This window comes from Microtus ochrogaster, chromosome 5 (assembly GCF_000317375.1).
Source record: "Microtus ochrogaster isolate Prairie Vole_2 chromosome 5, MicOch1.0, whole genome shotgun sequence".
Classification (NCBI taxonomy): domain Eukaryota; kingdom Metazoa; phylum Chordata; class Mammalia; order Rodentia; family Cricetidae; genus Microtus; species Microtus ochrogaster.
Genome location: NC_022012.1, coordinates 72,305,304 through 72,319,699, shown reverse-complemented (window position 1 = coordinate 72,319,699; position 14,396 = coordinate 72,305,304). Strand labels below are relative to the sequence as shown.

The window sequence follows — 14,396 nt, the reverse complement described above, 5'->3', positions numbered from 1 at the left end:
TGGCCATACACCGGCCTCTCCTGGACGGCTGAGCCCTGAGGTATGTCTGGTAGCACAGGGCTGACACTCAAGAGACTCCCACCGCATCTCCTGGTCTGCCTCAGACTCCTCACTTCTGTTTGTGCGGTGGTCAGCCCTAACTAACCCCTTTGTCGTTCTTATTAAGTCAGAGATATGAAGCCTTTCTTATCAATTGGCTTAGTGAGCGTGACTTTAAGAGTCCTCTTAATAGTTGATGGCCATCCCAATGTCACTTTTGGTTGCTATGGCAATTCTTGGACAACCCCATCTTGCAGATTAGGAATGCTTCATACTTTTCTAAATCTGGCTGTCCCGACAACAAGGAGTCCTGGCCAAAGATCCACCCCCTCAAACAGGAAGGAAGGCTGGAGGTGACATTTTTGGCCTCAGCTGTTACAAATGAACCCAATCTTCCTGTGGTGGTCTCCAGGCCAAGTGTCCCATACATACCCTTCGGGATTTAGGTGGTCTGTCTTCCATTGACATGCAAAAGGCCAAACTACTTGTTCAGGAAGCCTAGTTCTTTCAAAGTGAAGAAGAAACAACGCCTTCCTATTCAAGCTAGCTTCTGGTGTCAGCAAAGCAGAAAAGAACTGGGTGACACCCTGTGGCCTTCTGGTCGACTACTGGTCTTATCCCTTGCTCTCATACACCTCCCCCCTCCACATCTTTGGTTACTATGGAGATGGCTGGCTTAAAGAAGAATATCTTCCCCAAGACGAAGACACTCTCTTCCCTCTTTTTTGTCTCCCTCCCATTGCCATTAAACTTTCACACAAGTTCATTCCTTTAAAAGTTTATTTCTGATGAATAAAAAAAATAATTTATGTGATTAGATAAATTAATTTATGCGATTAAACATTATGACAAGGGCAGAGCTTCTCTTTCTTGTCTTCTAGTGGGCGCGGCTGTAGAGGGGTTTGCATGTTGTTGCTTCCTGTTAGGCTGGGAGCTGGGTTCCAGGGAGACCAGATAAAAGCTAGCCCACTTCACAGAAAAGTATCAGCTCTTCACGGTATTTGCAGACGAACAGAAGGTCCGTCTTCACGCTCATTCCCAATGACCATAACCTCAACACACCAGGCACAAACTCAGAGCAGTGGAGCAGTGGTGTTGGGGGTTTGCACGGGGTGCCCTCCCTAGCTGATGACCCTCTGGGAGGGACTCGGTGGAGAGGTAAGACCTGTGCCATCAAGACCCCTGGCTTTCAGGACTCTGGGGACCATTGCCTCTCAGCCTGAAAGTGAACTTTTCCTTTGGATTCCTTGCATTTGCTAAATCTCTTAGAAGCATCTGTCCCCTCGGTCGCAGAGTGCTTATTTCCTCTAGGGGTCAGAGCAGAGCCCATGGGCAATCTGTGCTAGGGTCTTAAGCCAAACATCCTAGAGGGGCTGCCACAGCCCGCAATTGCAGAGCTCAGGGAGATTTGGGGGACCACTTGCCAGAGAGGAAAGAAGGGGAGCTGAGAGCTGGTTTTACCACCTCCACCCTGGTTCCTTCATGAGGTTTTGGTTCTGGAGTCACTTAGGTGGTGTTGGGGAGAGATACATCCTTTTAGGTAGTGGTATATTTTGGCTATACTTTGCATGTGTGCTGTCGGGAATGAACCCAGGGCCTTGCGTTTACTAACCAACCATTCTAACCCTAAGTTACACCCACCAGCCTTTGGTTTTCTGAGACAGGAGCTTGCTACCCAGCCCAGGCTGGCCTTAAACTTGTGATCCTCCTGTCAAATGTATGCCACCACACCTGGTTTTCAACAAATGAGGGGTTGGCTTCGGTTGCCTGCACTCTCCCCAGCTGGCAGAGTATGCAGAAGACAAGCAGATGACTCTGGTGAGCAACTTGGGGGCTTTTCTGGATTAAGCATATACGCCAGCAGATCTGGCAGTGGCTTAGCTATGAAAGGCTGTGCACAGATGGGAGCCTGGGCAGCTGCCTCTGAAAACCACAGCGACAACTGGCAGACTGGCTAGGTCTTAAGTATCTGTTTATAATGACTTCCAAGACTACCCCCAACTGCCCAGTGGAAGTGCTACCCAGGGCTGTCTGAACAAACATGTCTTTTGCATCCCGATCCAAAGAAGCAAGCTAGATGGAATTCCCCAGTCACTGGACACATCCCTCTTTTGATCATCAAAAATGGAAATTCTGGACAGATAGATCAGCCTAAGAATTCCAAACCCAACAGCAGCTTCTCTCTGCGGATAGAGGTGGGAGAGTACTCATCTGCATACCTAGCCCCGTTCCCTCACAGAGGGATACGGTTTACACTCCGGGCCTTGGGCCACTTTTCTTTGAAACTACTCCAAAATGCAACTCACTGCATCTGTATTCTTTCTGCCTTAGGAGCCAAAAGTCCCCTCGGTGCCTGAGACACCACCAGCAGCATTTATCAAGTAATGGCCATAGTCCAGTATTTCGTCCATTTTATGAAACGAGGAGAGACCCAGCCAGCCACAAGGACTTTCACAAACATGGACGCAGCATGGACAAGCAAGGGACAGGTGAGACAGGACCACGGCAGGTGATGCCTAGGAACCACCTCCCCGCCAAGTTCCTAGCGGCACACAGGTCCAGACAGGAGGGCAGACTCCTGTTCTCCTGAAACACTCCTCCCAGCCAGAAAGGACAGCCCTCTGCTTTTCATTTGTTAGAGATTTTCCTCCAGTATTCACTTCTGTGAAGGTTTTTAACAACCCCCGGGCAAGGACAGAGAACTCTGCCTAGAAGCATACCCTACAGGAAGGAGGGTGAGCTGGCTGCAGGAGGGCCTCCTGTCCTGCTGCATGAGGTCATTATCACATCCTGATCGTGAACTTTTGGGTCTGATTTAATAGCTTTGGAAAGCCCCCAGCAGAGACATGAAGAGTTCGACTGAAAGACAGTGAGCAAGACCATCTGCTTTCCCATGAGCACCCAGGGCTCCCCAGCATCCTCCTCTACTGGATCTGAAGTCTGCACACCCTCTTTCCCTCCATATGCGCTCACCATTAGCTCTCCACCCACACCCCACTCTGTATATCCTTCTACCTGTCTGAAAAGAATTCCCATGGGGGGGGCACTCATAAGTCCCTATAATCTGGGAAGCTTCTGAATTTAATTATATTTTAAAACTGCGGCACAGGGGTAAACCGCTGGAGAAGACTCTCCTGGCCAGGTTGAAGGACAACTCTTTTTTTTTCCCCACCAGTCTACCAATATTTCTTCTTTGGTAGAAATCTGGATCTAGGTGCTGAGTGTAACATACACCGTGGTACTGGCATCAGATCATTAAGGGACGGGAGCGCCTGCCTTCAGCAGCCATCAGTTTTGAAAACAATATGCCGCTATTACCTTTTTTGCCCCTTTGGGAGACAGGGTCTCACGTGGCCAAGGTGGTCTCTAACTTACTGTGTAGCTAAGGATAATCTTGAACTTCTGATTCTCCTGCCTTCATCTCCCCAGTGCTGGGGTTGTAGACATGTGCCACCACACCGAGTTTAGGTGATGCCAGCGATGGAACCCGCTTTGTGCCAGCTAGCCAGGCCAACACTACCAGCCGAGCTACAGCCCCAGCATGGCCCTACTAACTCTGGTTTTCCCTTCATGAATTCATTGAAATCTGCCGGGGCTTGCTTGGTATTAGACCCTTGGCCATCGGCCATTTATCCATCACCCATCATCTTAGGTAGGAGCTCAGATCAAATGTAAACTCAGGGATCTATGCTGTAGTAAGATAAGGGGGGCGGGGAATACCCTCTTTGGGATGGAAGAGCAGAGAAAGTTCTAAACAGACAGCCTTCCACCTTGAACTTGGACCCTCCTAAGAGCACAGGAGCTGATAATGGGGCTTGAAGGTGAGAGGCTCCTCATTCCCAACTAAATCCCTCTTGATTTTTCCTCCAGGGGGCGCTGCGCTGAGACCCAACAGGGACACAGTTTGTGTGTGTTCATTTGCATGAACCAAAACAGCCTTGCAGAGTAAGGAGCCCAGGATTTTATTCGGGCCCCTGCCCATCTAAACCCTGACCACTTTCCACAACTCTGCCCTTTGGGTTACGGAGAGAGAAAAAAAAATAAAATAACTTCCATTTTTTTCTGGGTCACAAGAATACAAGATGGGTGTAGATTGTACAAGTAGCTTACACACTGAGGCAAGAAAAGCGTGCAAACGGGGCAGGGGTTCTTCACCCCCGTGGGCAAATCAGTGCTCCAAACTTACAAGGACCTCTGTGACGCCAGACCCAGAGTCCACCTGGGAGCGTTTCTGGCTTTCCTAACAGTGTCTGACTCCAGCTTCTGTCTTCTCTCTAGCGAGAGAATATCTGTGTCCGCGATACTGACGAGTCCTGTGGGCCATCACTGTTGTTCTTTCCCTAGTGTGGCGATGTCACAGAGGCCCTGGAGCAGCCTTGGAGGACAAAGACTAAGGTGTCTGAGAACGACATAATACTGACTTCTCTCTTTTTGGTAACAGTCCATGAAATGCGCGCCCCTCTCTCCTGAGATAAAGCGAGGCACGAGGGGGGCTGGAGGGGCTGTGGTAGGACACTGTACCGTGAGGTCATGATCATGCAGTCGGTGGTCACAGGACCGAGGAGTGAGAAAGAGACTCCAGGTGGAGGGCCAGGCGTTTCCAGGAAGTGCCCGGCTCTTGGGAGCACTGCTCTGTCCAGTTCTTGTTGGGGGGGTGGGGGTGGCACCACCTCCTGGGGCTCGCCATCGTGGGCAGGCACTAGCCCTCATCCTCCCTCAGCTCGGTGGGTAGGAATTTATACTGCTGCTGGCGGATCTGGGCCAGCTTCTTCCGGGCTTCCTCCAGCTCTCGCTCTTTCTTAAGCATTTCTTCCTGGGCTGCGATGATCTGGAGGGAAACAGAGTAAGATGGGATGGGATGGGAAGCTTTACTGGAGGCCTCTGTCTTCCCCGGGCCCTCCAATGATGGATACAGAAGAACATTCTTCTTAAAAAAAACTATTTATTTATTTTGTGTGTGTAGCGTGTGTGTGCAGGTGCCATAGCACACAACTACAGCACACATGTAGAGGTCAGAGGACAACGTGCAGAAATCAGCTCTCTACGTGCAGCACGTGGGTCCTGGGGATTGAACTCGGGCCTCCAGGTCTGGTGGCAAGCGCTTTACCCTACAAGCATCTTTACTTGTTGAGCCACGATACTGGCCAGGAGCAGCATTCTTAGCTCTGAGCTAAGCTCTGTCTACACCATGGCTGGGTTCTGAGACTCAGTTGATCAGAAAAAAAACAAGCTGACTTCTGGGCAGGTAGGGACTCAGCAGCAAACATCTCCTGCATCCACACCAGGCCTGATGCCTATACTTGTCTATGGCAAGCCTGTGAAAGTCCCGTATGTACAATGAGGGGTCTGAGGCTGAGAGGGGTGGGCCATGGCAGTGCATCACATCAGTGTGTGTATGTGGAGGCCAGAGGTCAACTTTGACTGTTGTTCCTCAGGGAGCCATCCACCTTGATGCTGGAGACAGTGTCTCTCAGTTTTACCTGGAACTAGACTGCCTGTCTCTTTCTCCTCAGCATTGGTATTACATATGTGCACACCACATCTATTCTTTTTAAAAACATAGGATTTGGAGATCAAACACATATCTTCATGCATGAATGGTAAGCACTTTACCCACTAAGCCATCTCCTTAGCTTCCTCGTGCATATTTTAAATAATCTCCAGGTGATTTATAGGACTGAACGTAATGCGAACACTGCACGCATATAGCCAAACTGTATCGTTTAAAGAATGACTGGAAAAGACAGCCTGTTTACGTTCCATACAGCTGCAGTTTTCCCTGAATATCTTCAAGCCGCTGTTGGTTGAATCCCAGGATGCGAAAGTTGTGGATAGATACAGAGGACAGAATGCACGCACTTCATGCTTCTAAGGTCGAAACTGAGGAGTACTAGCTAACTGGTGCAGTGGAGGACGGCCAGGACGGCAGTCCCAGAGACACCCTGCTCTACTCTAGGCTAGTCTGTTCCTTTCTTTCTCTGTGACAGAAAAGCTGGATTGTAGCTAGGTGCACGGCTACCCGGAAAAGAACCCCACATGTCCCATCTTCCCGCGTGACTAGGTGCTGACCAACAGTATGGGAGAGGAAGTGAGGTTTGTAAGTTCCAGTGCTTGCTGTCATGGGACACTGAGGTTGGTAATTAAGCCACCTTGGACCCAGTTGCCAGGAGCAACATCTAGAGAGGGAGGATAAGGTGCAGTCTGGGTCTCAAACATGGCAGAAACATCACGCATTTCCTAAATGGCTTCATAAGAAGAAAGGATCTTGCAGCCTGTGTAAGGCACTGTTTAGCCAGCTGTCTGGCAGCTGCACGTTACTGTGGGTTTAGCCTCTCACCTGAGCAATGCCTCCCACAAACTTTGTTTTCACGACAACATCATCATCGTCAGCTTTGCCGAAAGCTGCCTTCTGGGCTGCACGGACAAGATTGTCTGAGGCTCTTTTCACAGCGTTTCCTGCTGCCTAGAGAGGGAACAAGACACACGGGACATCGTTAGCAACGCCACACGGGCCTGGCAAGAACAGATATGAAGTTCACGAGACGAAGTGATAACACAGAAGTTTCCTGGAGCCAGCGAGTACCCATCACCTGTCTACACATCACCTCCTCCAGCACTGACCACATAAGCCTTTTTCAAAAAAATGCATTTATGTGTGTGTGTTTATATGGGTGCATGTGTGTAGCTATGGAAACCAGAGAACAACCTCAGGAATGCCACCTACTTCCTTCGAGACAGAGCCTCTCAGTGGTCGGAAGCTCACCAATTAGGTTAGACTGGCTTGTTGGTGAGCCCTGGGGATGCTTTTGTTTCTGCCTTTCCAGCCCTGGAATTACAAACAGACGCTGCTATGCTCAGCTTTCTTACATGGGCTGTGGGGATCAAGTTCAGGGCCTCATCCTTACAAAGAGAGTGCTTTTCTCTGCCTGAGCACATGCTCTGGAGGGGAATGGTGAGACACAACTAGCAGCTTATGCTTGTGATGGAAGTCCATGCAGGGGCTGCCCCCTTAGTCTGAAAAATGGCTGCTCCGTGGCCCTAACTTCACATGTATTTGAAGTCTTGGCCCAGATTTCATGCTTTCCTGCAGGTCATGGCAATGCTCACGTTCCCTTATTGAGGTCCTTGGGCGTTCTCTGATATCTTTGTTACCATCCTTACCATCCTTGGGACAACTCTATTCTAGGCAGTAACAACTTGAGGACATGGGGCAATTATTAATAATTAAACTCTTTGTGCCCTCAGAACTTGCTACAGAGGCTGCTCCAAGTTGGGATTCACTGAAGGTTGCCAGAGGGAGTGGGGGGCTGTGCATGTACAAGCCTGGAGCATCCGCTCTTGCAGGGGGGCTAAGTCTTGTGAGTAGCGGACTTCAAGGATAGACTTGAAGTCACAGCTAAGTTTGTGCTTTATGAACAAGAATGAAGCGACTGCTGGAGACAGATCTAGGTAAGTCTGTCAACAGAAGTCTCCATCTTTTTATTACAGACTTCTGTCCATTCTACTTTACTCTTCTGTGTGTTTGAGTACACACGCGTGCATGCACATAGATGTCAGAAGTTGGCTGGCCAGTGAGCCCAGAAATCTGCCGGTTTCTGCCTTCTTTACACTAGGATTACAGGCCCAAGCCACTGTGTCTGGCTTTTATGTAGGGGTTGGAATGGAATTCAAATCCTCATGCCTGTACACGCAAGCACCTTACCCACAGAGCCATCTCCTCAGCCCGCTTGTTTATCTTAACCTTCAGGGAGCAGGGCCCTAGGAAACTGTCTTCTGCCAGCTGTGGTCTGGAATTATCTTTTAGTGGTGTTCAAAGAGTCACTAAATCTCCTACGTTCCTTGCCCACCTCTCTCAGAGTCAAGAGTCTAGCTCTAAGGGACAGCCATGACTTTGAACTCCTGATCTTTCAGCTTCCAGCTCCCCAGGTCTGCTCTCACAGGCTCACACCACCAACCCTGTTTTATGTGGTACGAGGGACTGAACCCAAGGCTGAATTCATGCTAGGCAAGCACTCTGCTGGAGAGCCATATCCCTAATCCTCAAACCCCAGCCTCTAACTTAAGTGGTTTCCTTAGAGCATCTCCTATACTTAAGTCTCACATCCAAGAGGGAAAAAAGGATTTTAAAAATCGTTAAGAGACTTCTGAGTCTGTAAGAAGCATCTGGACTTTCTGCCCTTTATGGTTTCATTCATGATGTATATATCAGATCCTGGAAGCAATTATCAACCATCTATATAATAACACTTATCACAGTAAAACTCTAGAAAGCTGGAAACAAATACAATGTCGGAAGCATGGGGGAAACTGGCGTAATCAGCTGATGCAAAACCATGCAATCACTGAAAACTGAGACCCATGAAGAATGGAGTCTCCACCTCGAGGAAGAATGTGTATGATGACACGTATGCAACAGAGAAGCAGATGTATCTTGCTATGACCACAGGCAGACACAATCATCTCATGTAGACGACAAGAGGAACGGAAAACGAACATTTTTTTGTATGAGGGCACAGAGGCAATGTAATTTTGTTTCTCATTCAAATGTTCCCTTCACTGTGTTTAAAACAGTTTTTATTTTAATATATATTATGTATATATACATTGTGTGTGTGTGTGCGTGTGAGCACACACGCCGTGTGGATGTCTGAAGAGAACTTGTGGGAGTCAGTTCTCACCTGCCCCTGTGTAGATTCTGGGGTTGAACTCAGGTCATCAGGCTTGGCAGCAAACACCTTTACCCACTGAGCCATCTTTACAGCCCTCAAACAATGTTAAACAATCAGAACAATGTGTATGTATGTTGAAGAGCTTGATTGTTATAAGCATACTTTCTAGGTTTCGGGAAGGAAACCTTCGCAACTTTCTGAAATCCCCTCTGGGCATTCTCTCTCTGCTTGAGCAAACACTACCCGAGGGCCTCCTCTGAGTCAGGTGCCATGAAGGTGACGTACCAGAGATACAGCCGGGACACAGAAAAATACAGGCAGAGGTGCCATGGGATAGGGACCATAAGAGTGGCCAGGCCAGCGGCTCTGGCAGGACAGAGGAGAGAGTCAAAAAGAGTTTCCCAAAAGAGGTGACTTTGAATTCAGTCTCGGAAGACTAGCAGGAGTTTGCTGGATTGGGCTGGTGAGAAGCCAGACCATCCCAGGTGAGTGACGGTCCACAGGCACCAGCCCAGAAGGCCCTGGTGCTGCGTGGATGCGGTGGGCAGTGGCTGTGGGATACACGGATGCAGATGGCAGAGGATGAGGCTGCAGAGAGACAGAGCTGGCGGATGGAAAGCCTGGTGGGTCATGCCAAGGAAGTGAGACGGTCCCCTCTGGCGACACTTACCCGCTCCAACAGGAGTATTTTCCCACCAGCATCAGTGACCATTACCTGTAGCCGCTTCATGGCCTCTGAATCCTGGTCGGCCTTCACCTTGCAGGCCACCAGCAGCTGAGCGGTCGAAGCCGCAACCTGCTTGGCAGATGAGATGAGCTTTTCCTCGCTGGCATGTCCCTGAACAGAGGCATTGGCCGCCTCACAGAGACTGCTGGTTGCTGCTGCCACCATCCGGGCCTGAGGACAGTCAACAGACAGGTGACTCAAGGCCCAAACCTCCCTTGGGGGAATCCACAAAACAAATGAAGAGGAAGGAAAAGGTGACTCACGGCAGAGATCAGCCCCTGTGACCACTGTCCATCGTCAGCAGCATTGGCAGGGATGGAGCCCACCTGTTGAACAGGGGAGGGAAGTCTGCCATGAGCAAGGCGAGCTGCAGTCACCCTAAACCCTCTTGTGCCCTGAAACCAGACATACAGCACTGTCTGGTTACCCTCACCAAGAGCACTGACCTTGGAATGGTCCAATCATTCCCCTCACAGGATCCCAGCCACAGATCCATTGGGTCAGCATCTGCTGGCCGGTGTTGCCTGGCCTTATATGCAAAGGACAATGCTCCAATGGTTCCCCTTTGGCTGCTGATGGCACATTTCCAGGCAATGATGGTTTGGGGCTCTCGTTGAGGCTGACTTGCTCTGTTACCTTTCTTTTGCTATACACACTAAAGCTTCCTTCTTCAAGGGTCAAGAACAATTTAAATCTCTCCTGCTTGCACCCTGAAAGCCATGGTGTGAGATTCTGGCAGAGGAGATGCTAAAGGGTGGTGTATTTCCCTCTATGCAAATGAGGTCAGGCCCTAGTTCTAAGGAAATTTCCTCAGTAGTGGAGAGAAAAAGAGGCTGGGGAAAGAGTCCCTTCTCTGTTTTTGCTTTAAAAATCGCAGCAAATGAGAGATTTACTGTCCAGATCTCCAGGGTATTGCTGCAGGAGATAAGAGATGAGCACCGCAGTTTGAAAACAAGATTGGAGATCCATCAATAATTACAGATAACTTCCTGAGTGTCAGGCAAATCCCCAAGACCCCCATATAATTCTATAGCTCCTCCAGTATCAGCTGAACTTCCTTTCCCAACTTTTAAATGCCTGAACAAACAGAGTGCCATGGAGGACAGGAAACATACTACATTCAAAATAGATTCTCAGGCATATCTGTCTAGCATATAGCAATCAGCCTAGCATATAGATCTGTCTAGCATATAGCAATCAGTCATCTTTTACTGTGGCTGAAGGAAGCTGAATACATCAGTGATCTATCTGTCTCTATAGGTTGTCCAGTCAACAACAACTTGATGAAAATGTACAGCAAGACAAGCACAGGCAGGACCTATAGAGATTCATTGAGAAGCCCAGGGGTCAGCCTGCATCCTTGGGCGGGAAGATGTACATCCAGTGATCTTGCATGACATACCACGTGATGGTTTGGAAGAAGAGCAAGTATGTACTTTAGAGCAAGATGCACAAAACTTCCTGGTAGAAGCTGAACAGTCACTGGTCAAGCAGAGCTCTTCCTCTATTTTCTAAAACTCGACCCAACTCTTTGACTATGGGCAACAAAGGCCTCGTAACATGCGCACAAGTGACAGAGTCATCCTCAGATCTACAACTCAAGAGGTTTCTGGAGAGCCTCTGTATTCGGGAGGCTCTAAGCAAGATACAGCCTGGATAGGATGACCCCATGTATGGGAACAACAGGACACATGACACATTTTAAATATTGAAAAGCAGTGATATTTTTATGCCTGTGCATAAAATGTGTGCATAAAATGTGTGGATTGGATTAACGGCAATGATACGGATAGAGGGAATCTCAGATTTAAGTCTAGACCGGTCGTGTGAGCCACAGGCTCAGGAAGGCCCTAACTGCTAAGCCAACCAGCATTCATTTGATGGTCCTAAAACCAAGTGGAGACATTTGGAGTTGGGAAGTGGGATTATAGGCCCCTGACTGTGGCACTTACCAGGTTGTTCACCAGGAAATGCTGACAGTTTAAAAAGCCTAATGCACAGTGGGACTGTAAATGTCTCTTTCAGGCCCTGATCTCTGCCTGGAGTGGGTGGGATGCTTTCCCTAATGAGAAGCAGATGAGAAGCCTGGGAGCCAAAGCCTTCACTCAACTGATGGAATTTAAGCACAGCTTTCAGTGGTGGGGAAAAGACTTGTATCCCAGCAACAGGATCCCAACACGCAGCTCCTTTTCAAGCCAAACATTTCTCCTCTATCGCTCAGTGGCTCTCCCTCCACGATGCCCTACGGCTTGGCCACCCAAGTATACCCACCTTGCCTTGGGCCACCAGCTCCCTCTGGGCTGCTGAGGCTGATTTGACTAGGGCACTTGTGGCAGCAGCAATGGACTTAGCGGCTTCTAAGATCTGTTCTTCAAAATCCAGGGTCTCGTCTGCTTGCTATAACGGAAAGAAAACCAAGTCAAATGCGATGTGCAGCCACAGGGGGCTCTTTCTGCCAAACTACTTACTGCTCCATCACCTGGCTCTTCGGGTGTCTATTGCTTTTTGTTGACAAGCCACACCCAGGGCAGGGAGGCCTCTCCATCTGCTGCCTCCCCTCCCCTTCCACTAGAAAGCAAAAGCTGTTAGTAGTGACATTCTATACACATTTTAAATCAGGAAAGTCTGAGACAAACTACTTCTCCAGGTCACAGTCACGAAAATTCACAGTGAGACACTCAGAAGGCTCCAGAAATATCAATAACCCAACTCAAAGTAATCAATTATTCAAGTCAAAAGAATGAGTGGTGACATACTTGGCCAGAACCTCAAGCTCAAAAAATGGTTTTGAAAATAAGGGAAGACGGTTATTAGTTCTAGAAAGTCTGATTTTGCTTGGGTGAAAACCAAAGCAACTCAGGATTGACACTTCTGTGGCTGAGTTATAAGTCAGCCACATTGTAAACGGGAGCCAAAGAACAAACAAGGTTGTCTCAAGGTCGTCCTTGTTCAGTTACCTTGATGTCCAAGCAGGGCTCTGCCTCAGGAAGAGCCCTGGTTACCACTAGGCCGATTGCAGGCACCAGAGGTAGATCTTACTTCACCACCGCCACATCCCCTGATGCCAAAACCAACCAGGAAGATGGGGAGGTACTCTGGGGGAAACCAGGCAAGTATAAGGGTGGTGGTCCCAGGCTGGGTAGGATGGAGCACACATTTTGGGGGAGCAGAATGGAGGACTTATGAGGTCTATTGGGTTAACATTCTGTGTGACTCTAGGTCAGTGTGGTTTGGGTGTCCTTGGTTTATAAACTGTTGATGATGTGGTTGATAGCTTTGAGCATTAGAAGACAATGGTCAGATACAGCAATGCTTCTCTCTGTATGCATACTGAAATCAGAGTCAAATTTATCCCACTAATAATCTTATGTATACAATCCAGTGGCATTAAGTATATTCACAATGTTGAGTAACAGCAAGACATTTCTGGGGATCTACTATCTGGCCAACTATTTACTGAAACGAACTTTACATTTTTATGGTGAGAAAGCCTAGGTTTTAGTGAGGTGACTGGGCCCAGAGAGCTACATAGCAACCACAGGATACTCAGTGGGGTAAGAGAAATCAAGACAGCATGGATTCCAGGTGGAGGATGGTAGGCCTATGGTCGTGTGGAGGCATGACGAATCGGAACCAGAATCTGAACCCACATCTCTCTGAATTCAAATTTGTGCATACCTGTCAGATTGTGTCACCCCTGAGGGCACCATAGAAAAATGATAGTCCCAATAAACCTGCAAACGGGCTGTTTGGAACTTTAGGCACTACAGATACCGTTCTTCTCTCTCTTTCCCACCTCTCTCTGTGTATGAGGCAGAAAACCACCTTGGGAGTCACACTTTGGGATGACCCCCCACTTTTTGAGCCACGCTCTTTCATTGGCCTGAGGCTTATTAGTTTGTCTGGGCTGGCAGGCAAGGGCCAAGAAGCTCATCTCTACTTCCTCAATGCTGGGATTACAAGTTCAAGTATGCACCACTGTGCATGGCTTTTTTTTTTTTTTTTAATGTGGGATCTGGGGCTTGAACCCATGCTTACACAGCAAGTTTTTACTGACTGGTGTCCTTGACCCCTAGCTCCGTATTCTTAATATCTGTATCTTGAGCCTTGAAAAATACGGATCATGATTATTTTTACAACACATACTATCAAAATAAAAGCCGAATGCACTAAAAGTGGAGGTGAAGGGTGAGAGCAGGATGCTGTAGGTTCCCAGGGAGAGAACGTCTTGCCCAAAGAGTATTCTGGATAGAAAGTGACTCAGCTTCATGTGCTCATTCCGGGGTTAGAAGGGTCTAGGACTTGTTTACCGCAATGTGAAAACGACTTATTAGAAGACACCGGCATAAGCTGATTTGTAAGCATTGGCCCCAAATACACGACCTCAGGTTTATATGGAGACACAGAAATACACATGAATATATATATGTTGTATATATTCATTTAATGACCTGGAGATTTTCTGAAAATTCCCTCTGCCAAAGAAAGTGAAGCATAGAACAGACTAAGGCATCAGGGGAATCACCCAAGGGACCACTTCCCCATTTTGCTGACGAGGAAATGGAAGCCTGTAGTAGCACCCCAAGTCTCCCAGACTCTTGCCTCAAGCAGCCTCCAAGTCCAAGCTCGTGTGACAGCAGCAGAACGCCCATCATGAGATTCTGACTTAAGTCTCAAGAAAACAGAATTCCCTTGTAACCCAAGACCAAGGCTCCACACAAGAATCTTGGTCACATCTGATTGGAATGCCCTTCTTGCCCCCATCTTCTGCCACCCTGGAGACTTTGACTTTAATTTAAACACACACACACACACACACACACACACACACACACACACACACACACACTTACACTTAAATATGAAACATTTGGAGTTGGGAAGTGGGATTATAGGCCCCTGACTGTGGCACTTACCAGGTTGTTCACCAGGAAATGCTGACAGTTTAAAAAGCCTAATGC

General features: G+C 48.3%; 1 protein-coding gene across 1 annotated transcript in view; it reads right to left on the bottom strand.

The window, feature by feature from the left end:
• Nucleotides 1–804: 804 nt before the first annotated feature.
• Tln2 (talin 2) overlaps nucleotides 805–14,396 on the bottom strand; it is a 473,598-nt gene continuing 460,006 nt past the window's right edge. The window contains exons 47-51 of the mRNA XM_026779102.1: nucleotides 11,707–11,832; nucleotides 9,699–9,761; nucleotides 9,379–9,606; nucleotides 6,377–6,502; nucleotides 805–4,867 (exon numbers count right to left, since the gene is read on the bottom strand). Coding sequence (XP_026634903.1) covers nucleotides 4,739–4,867; nucleotides 6,377–6,502; nucleotides 9,379–9,606; nucleotides 9,699–9,761; nucleotides 11,707–11,832 — 672 coding nt within the window. The 3' untranslated portion in view covers nucleotides 805–4,738. The remainder of the gene's footprint in view (nucleotides 4,868–6,376; nucleotides 6,503–9,378; nucleotides 9,607–9,698; nucleotides 9,762–11,706; nucleotides 11,833–14,396) is intronic.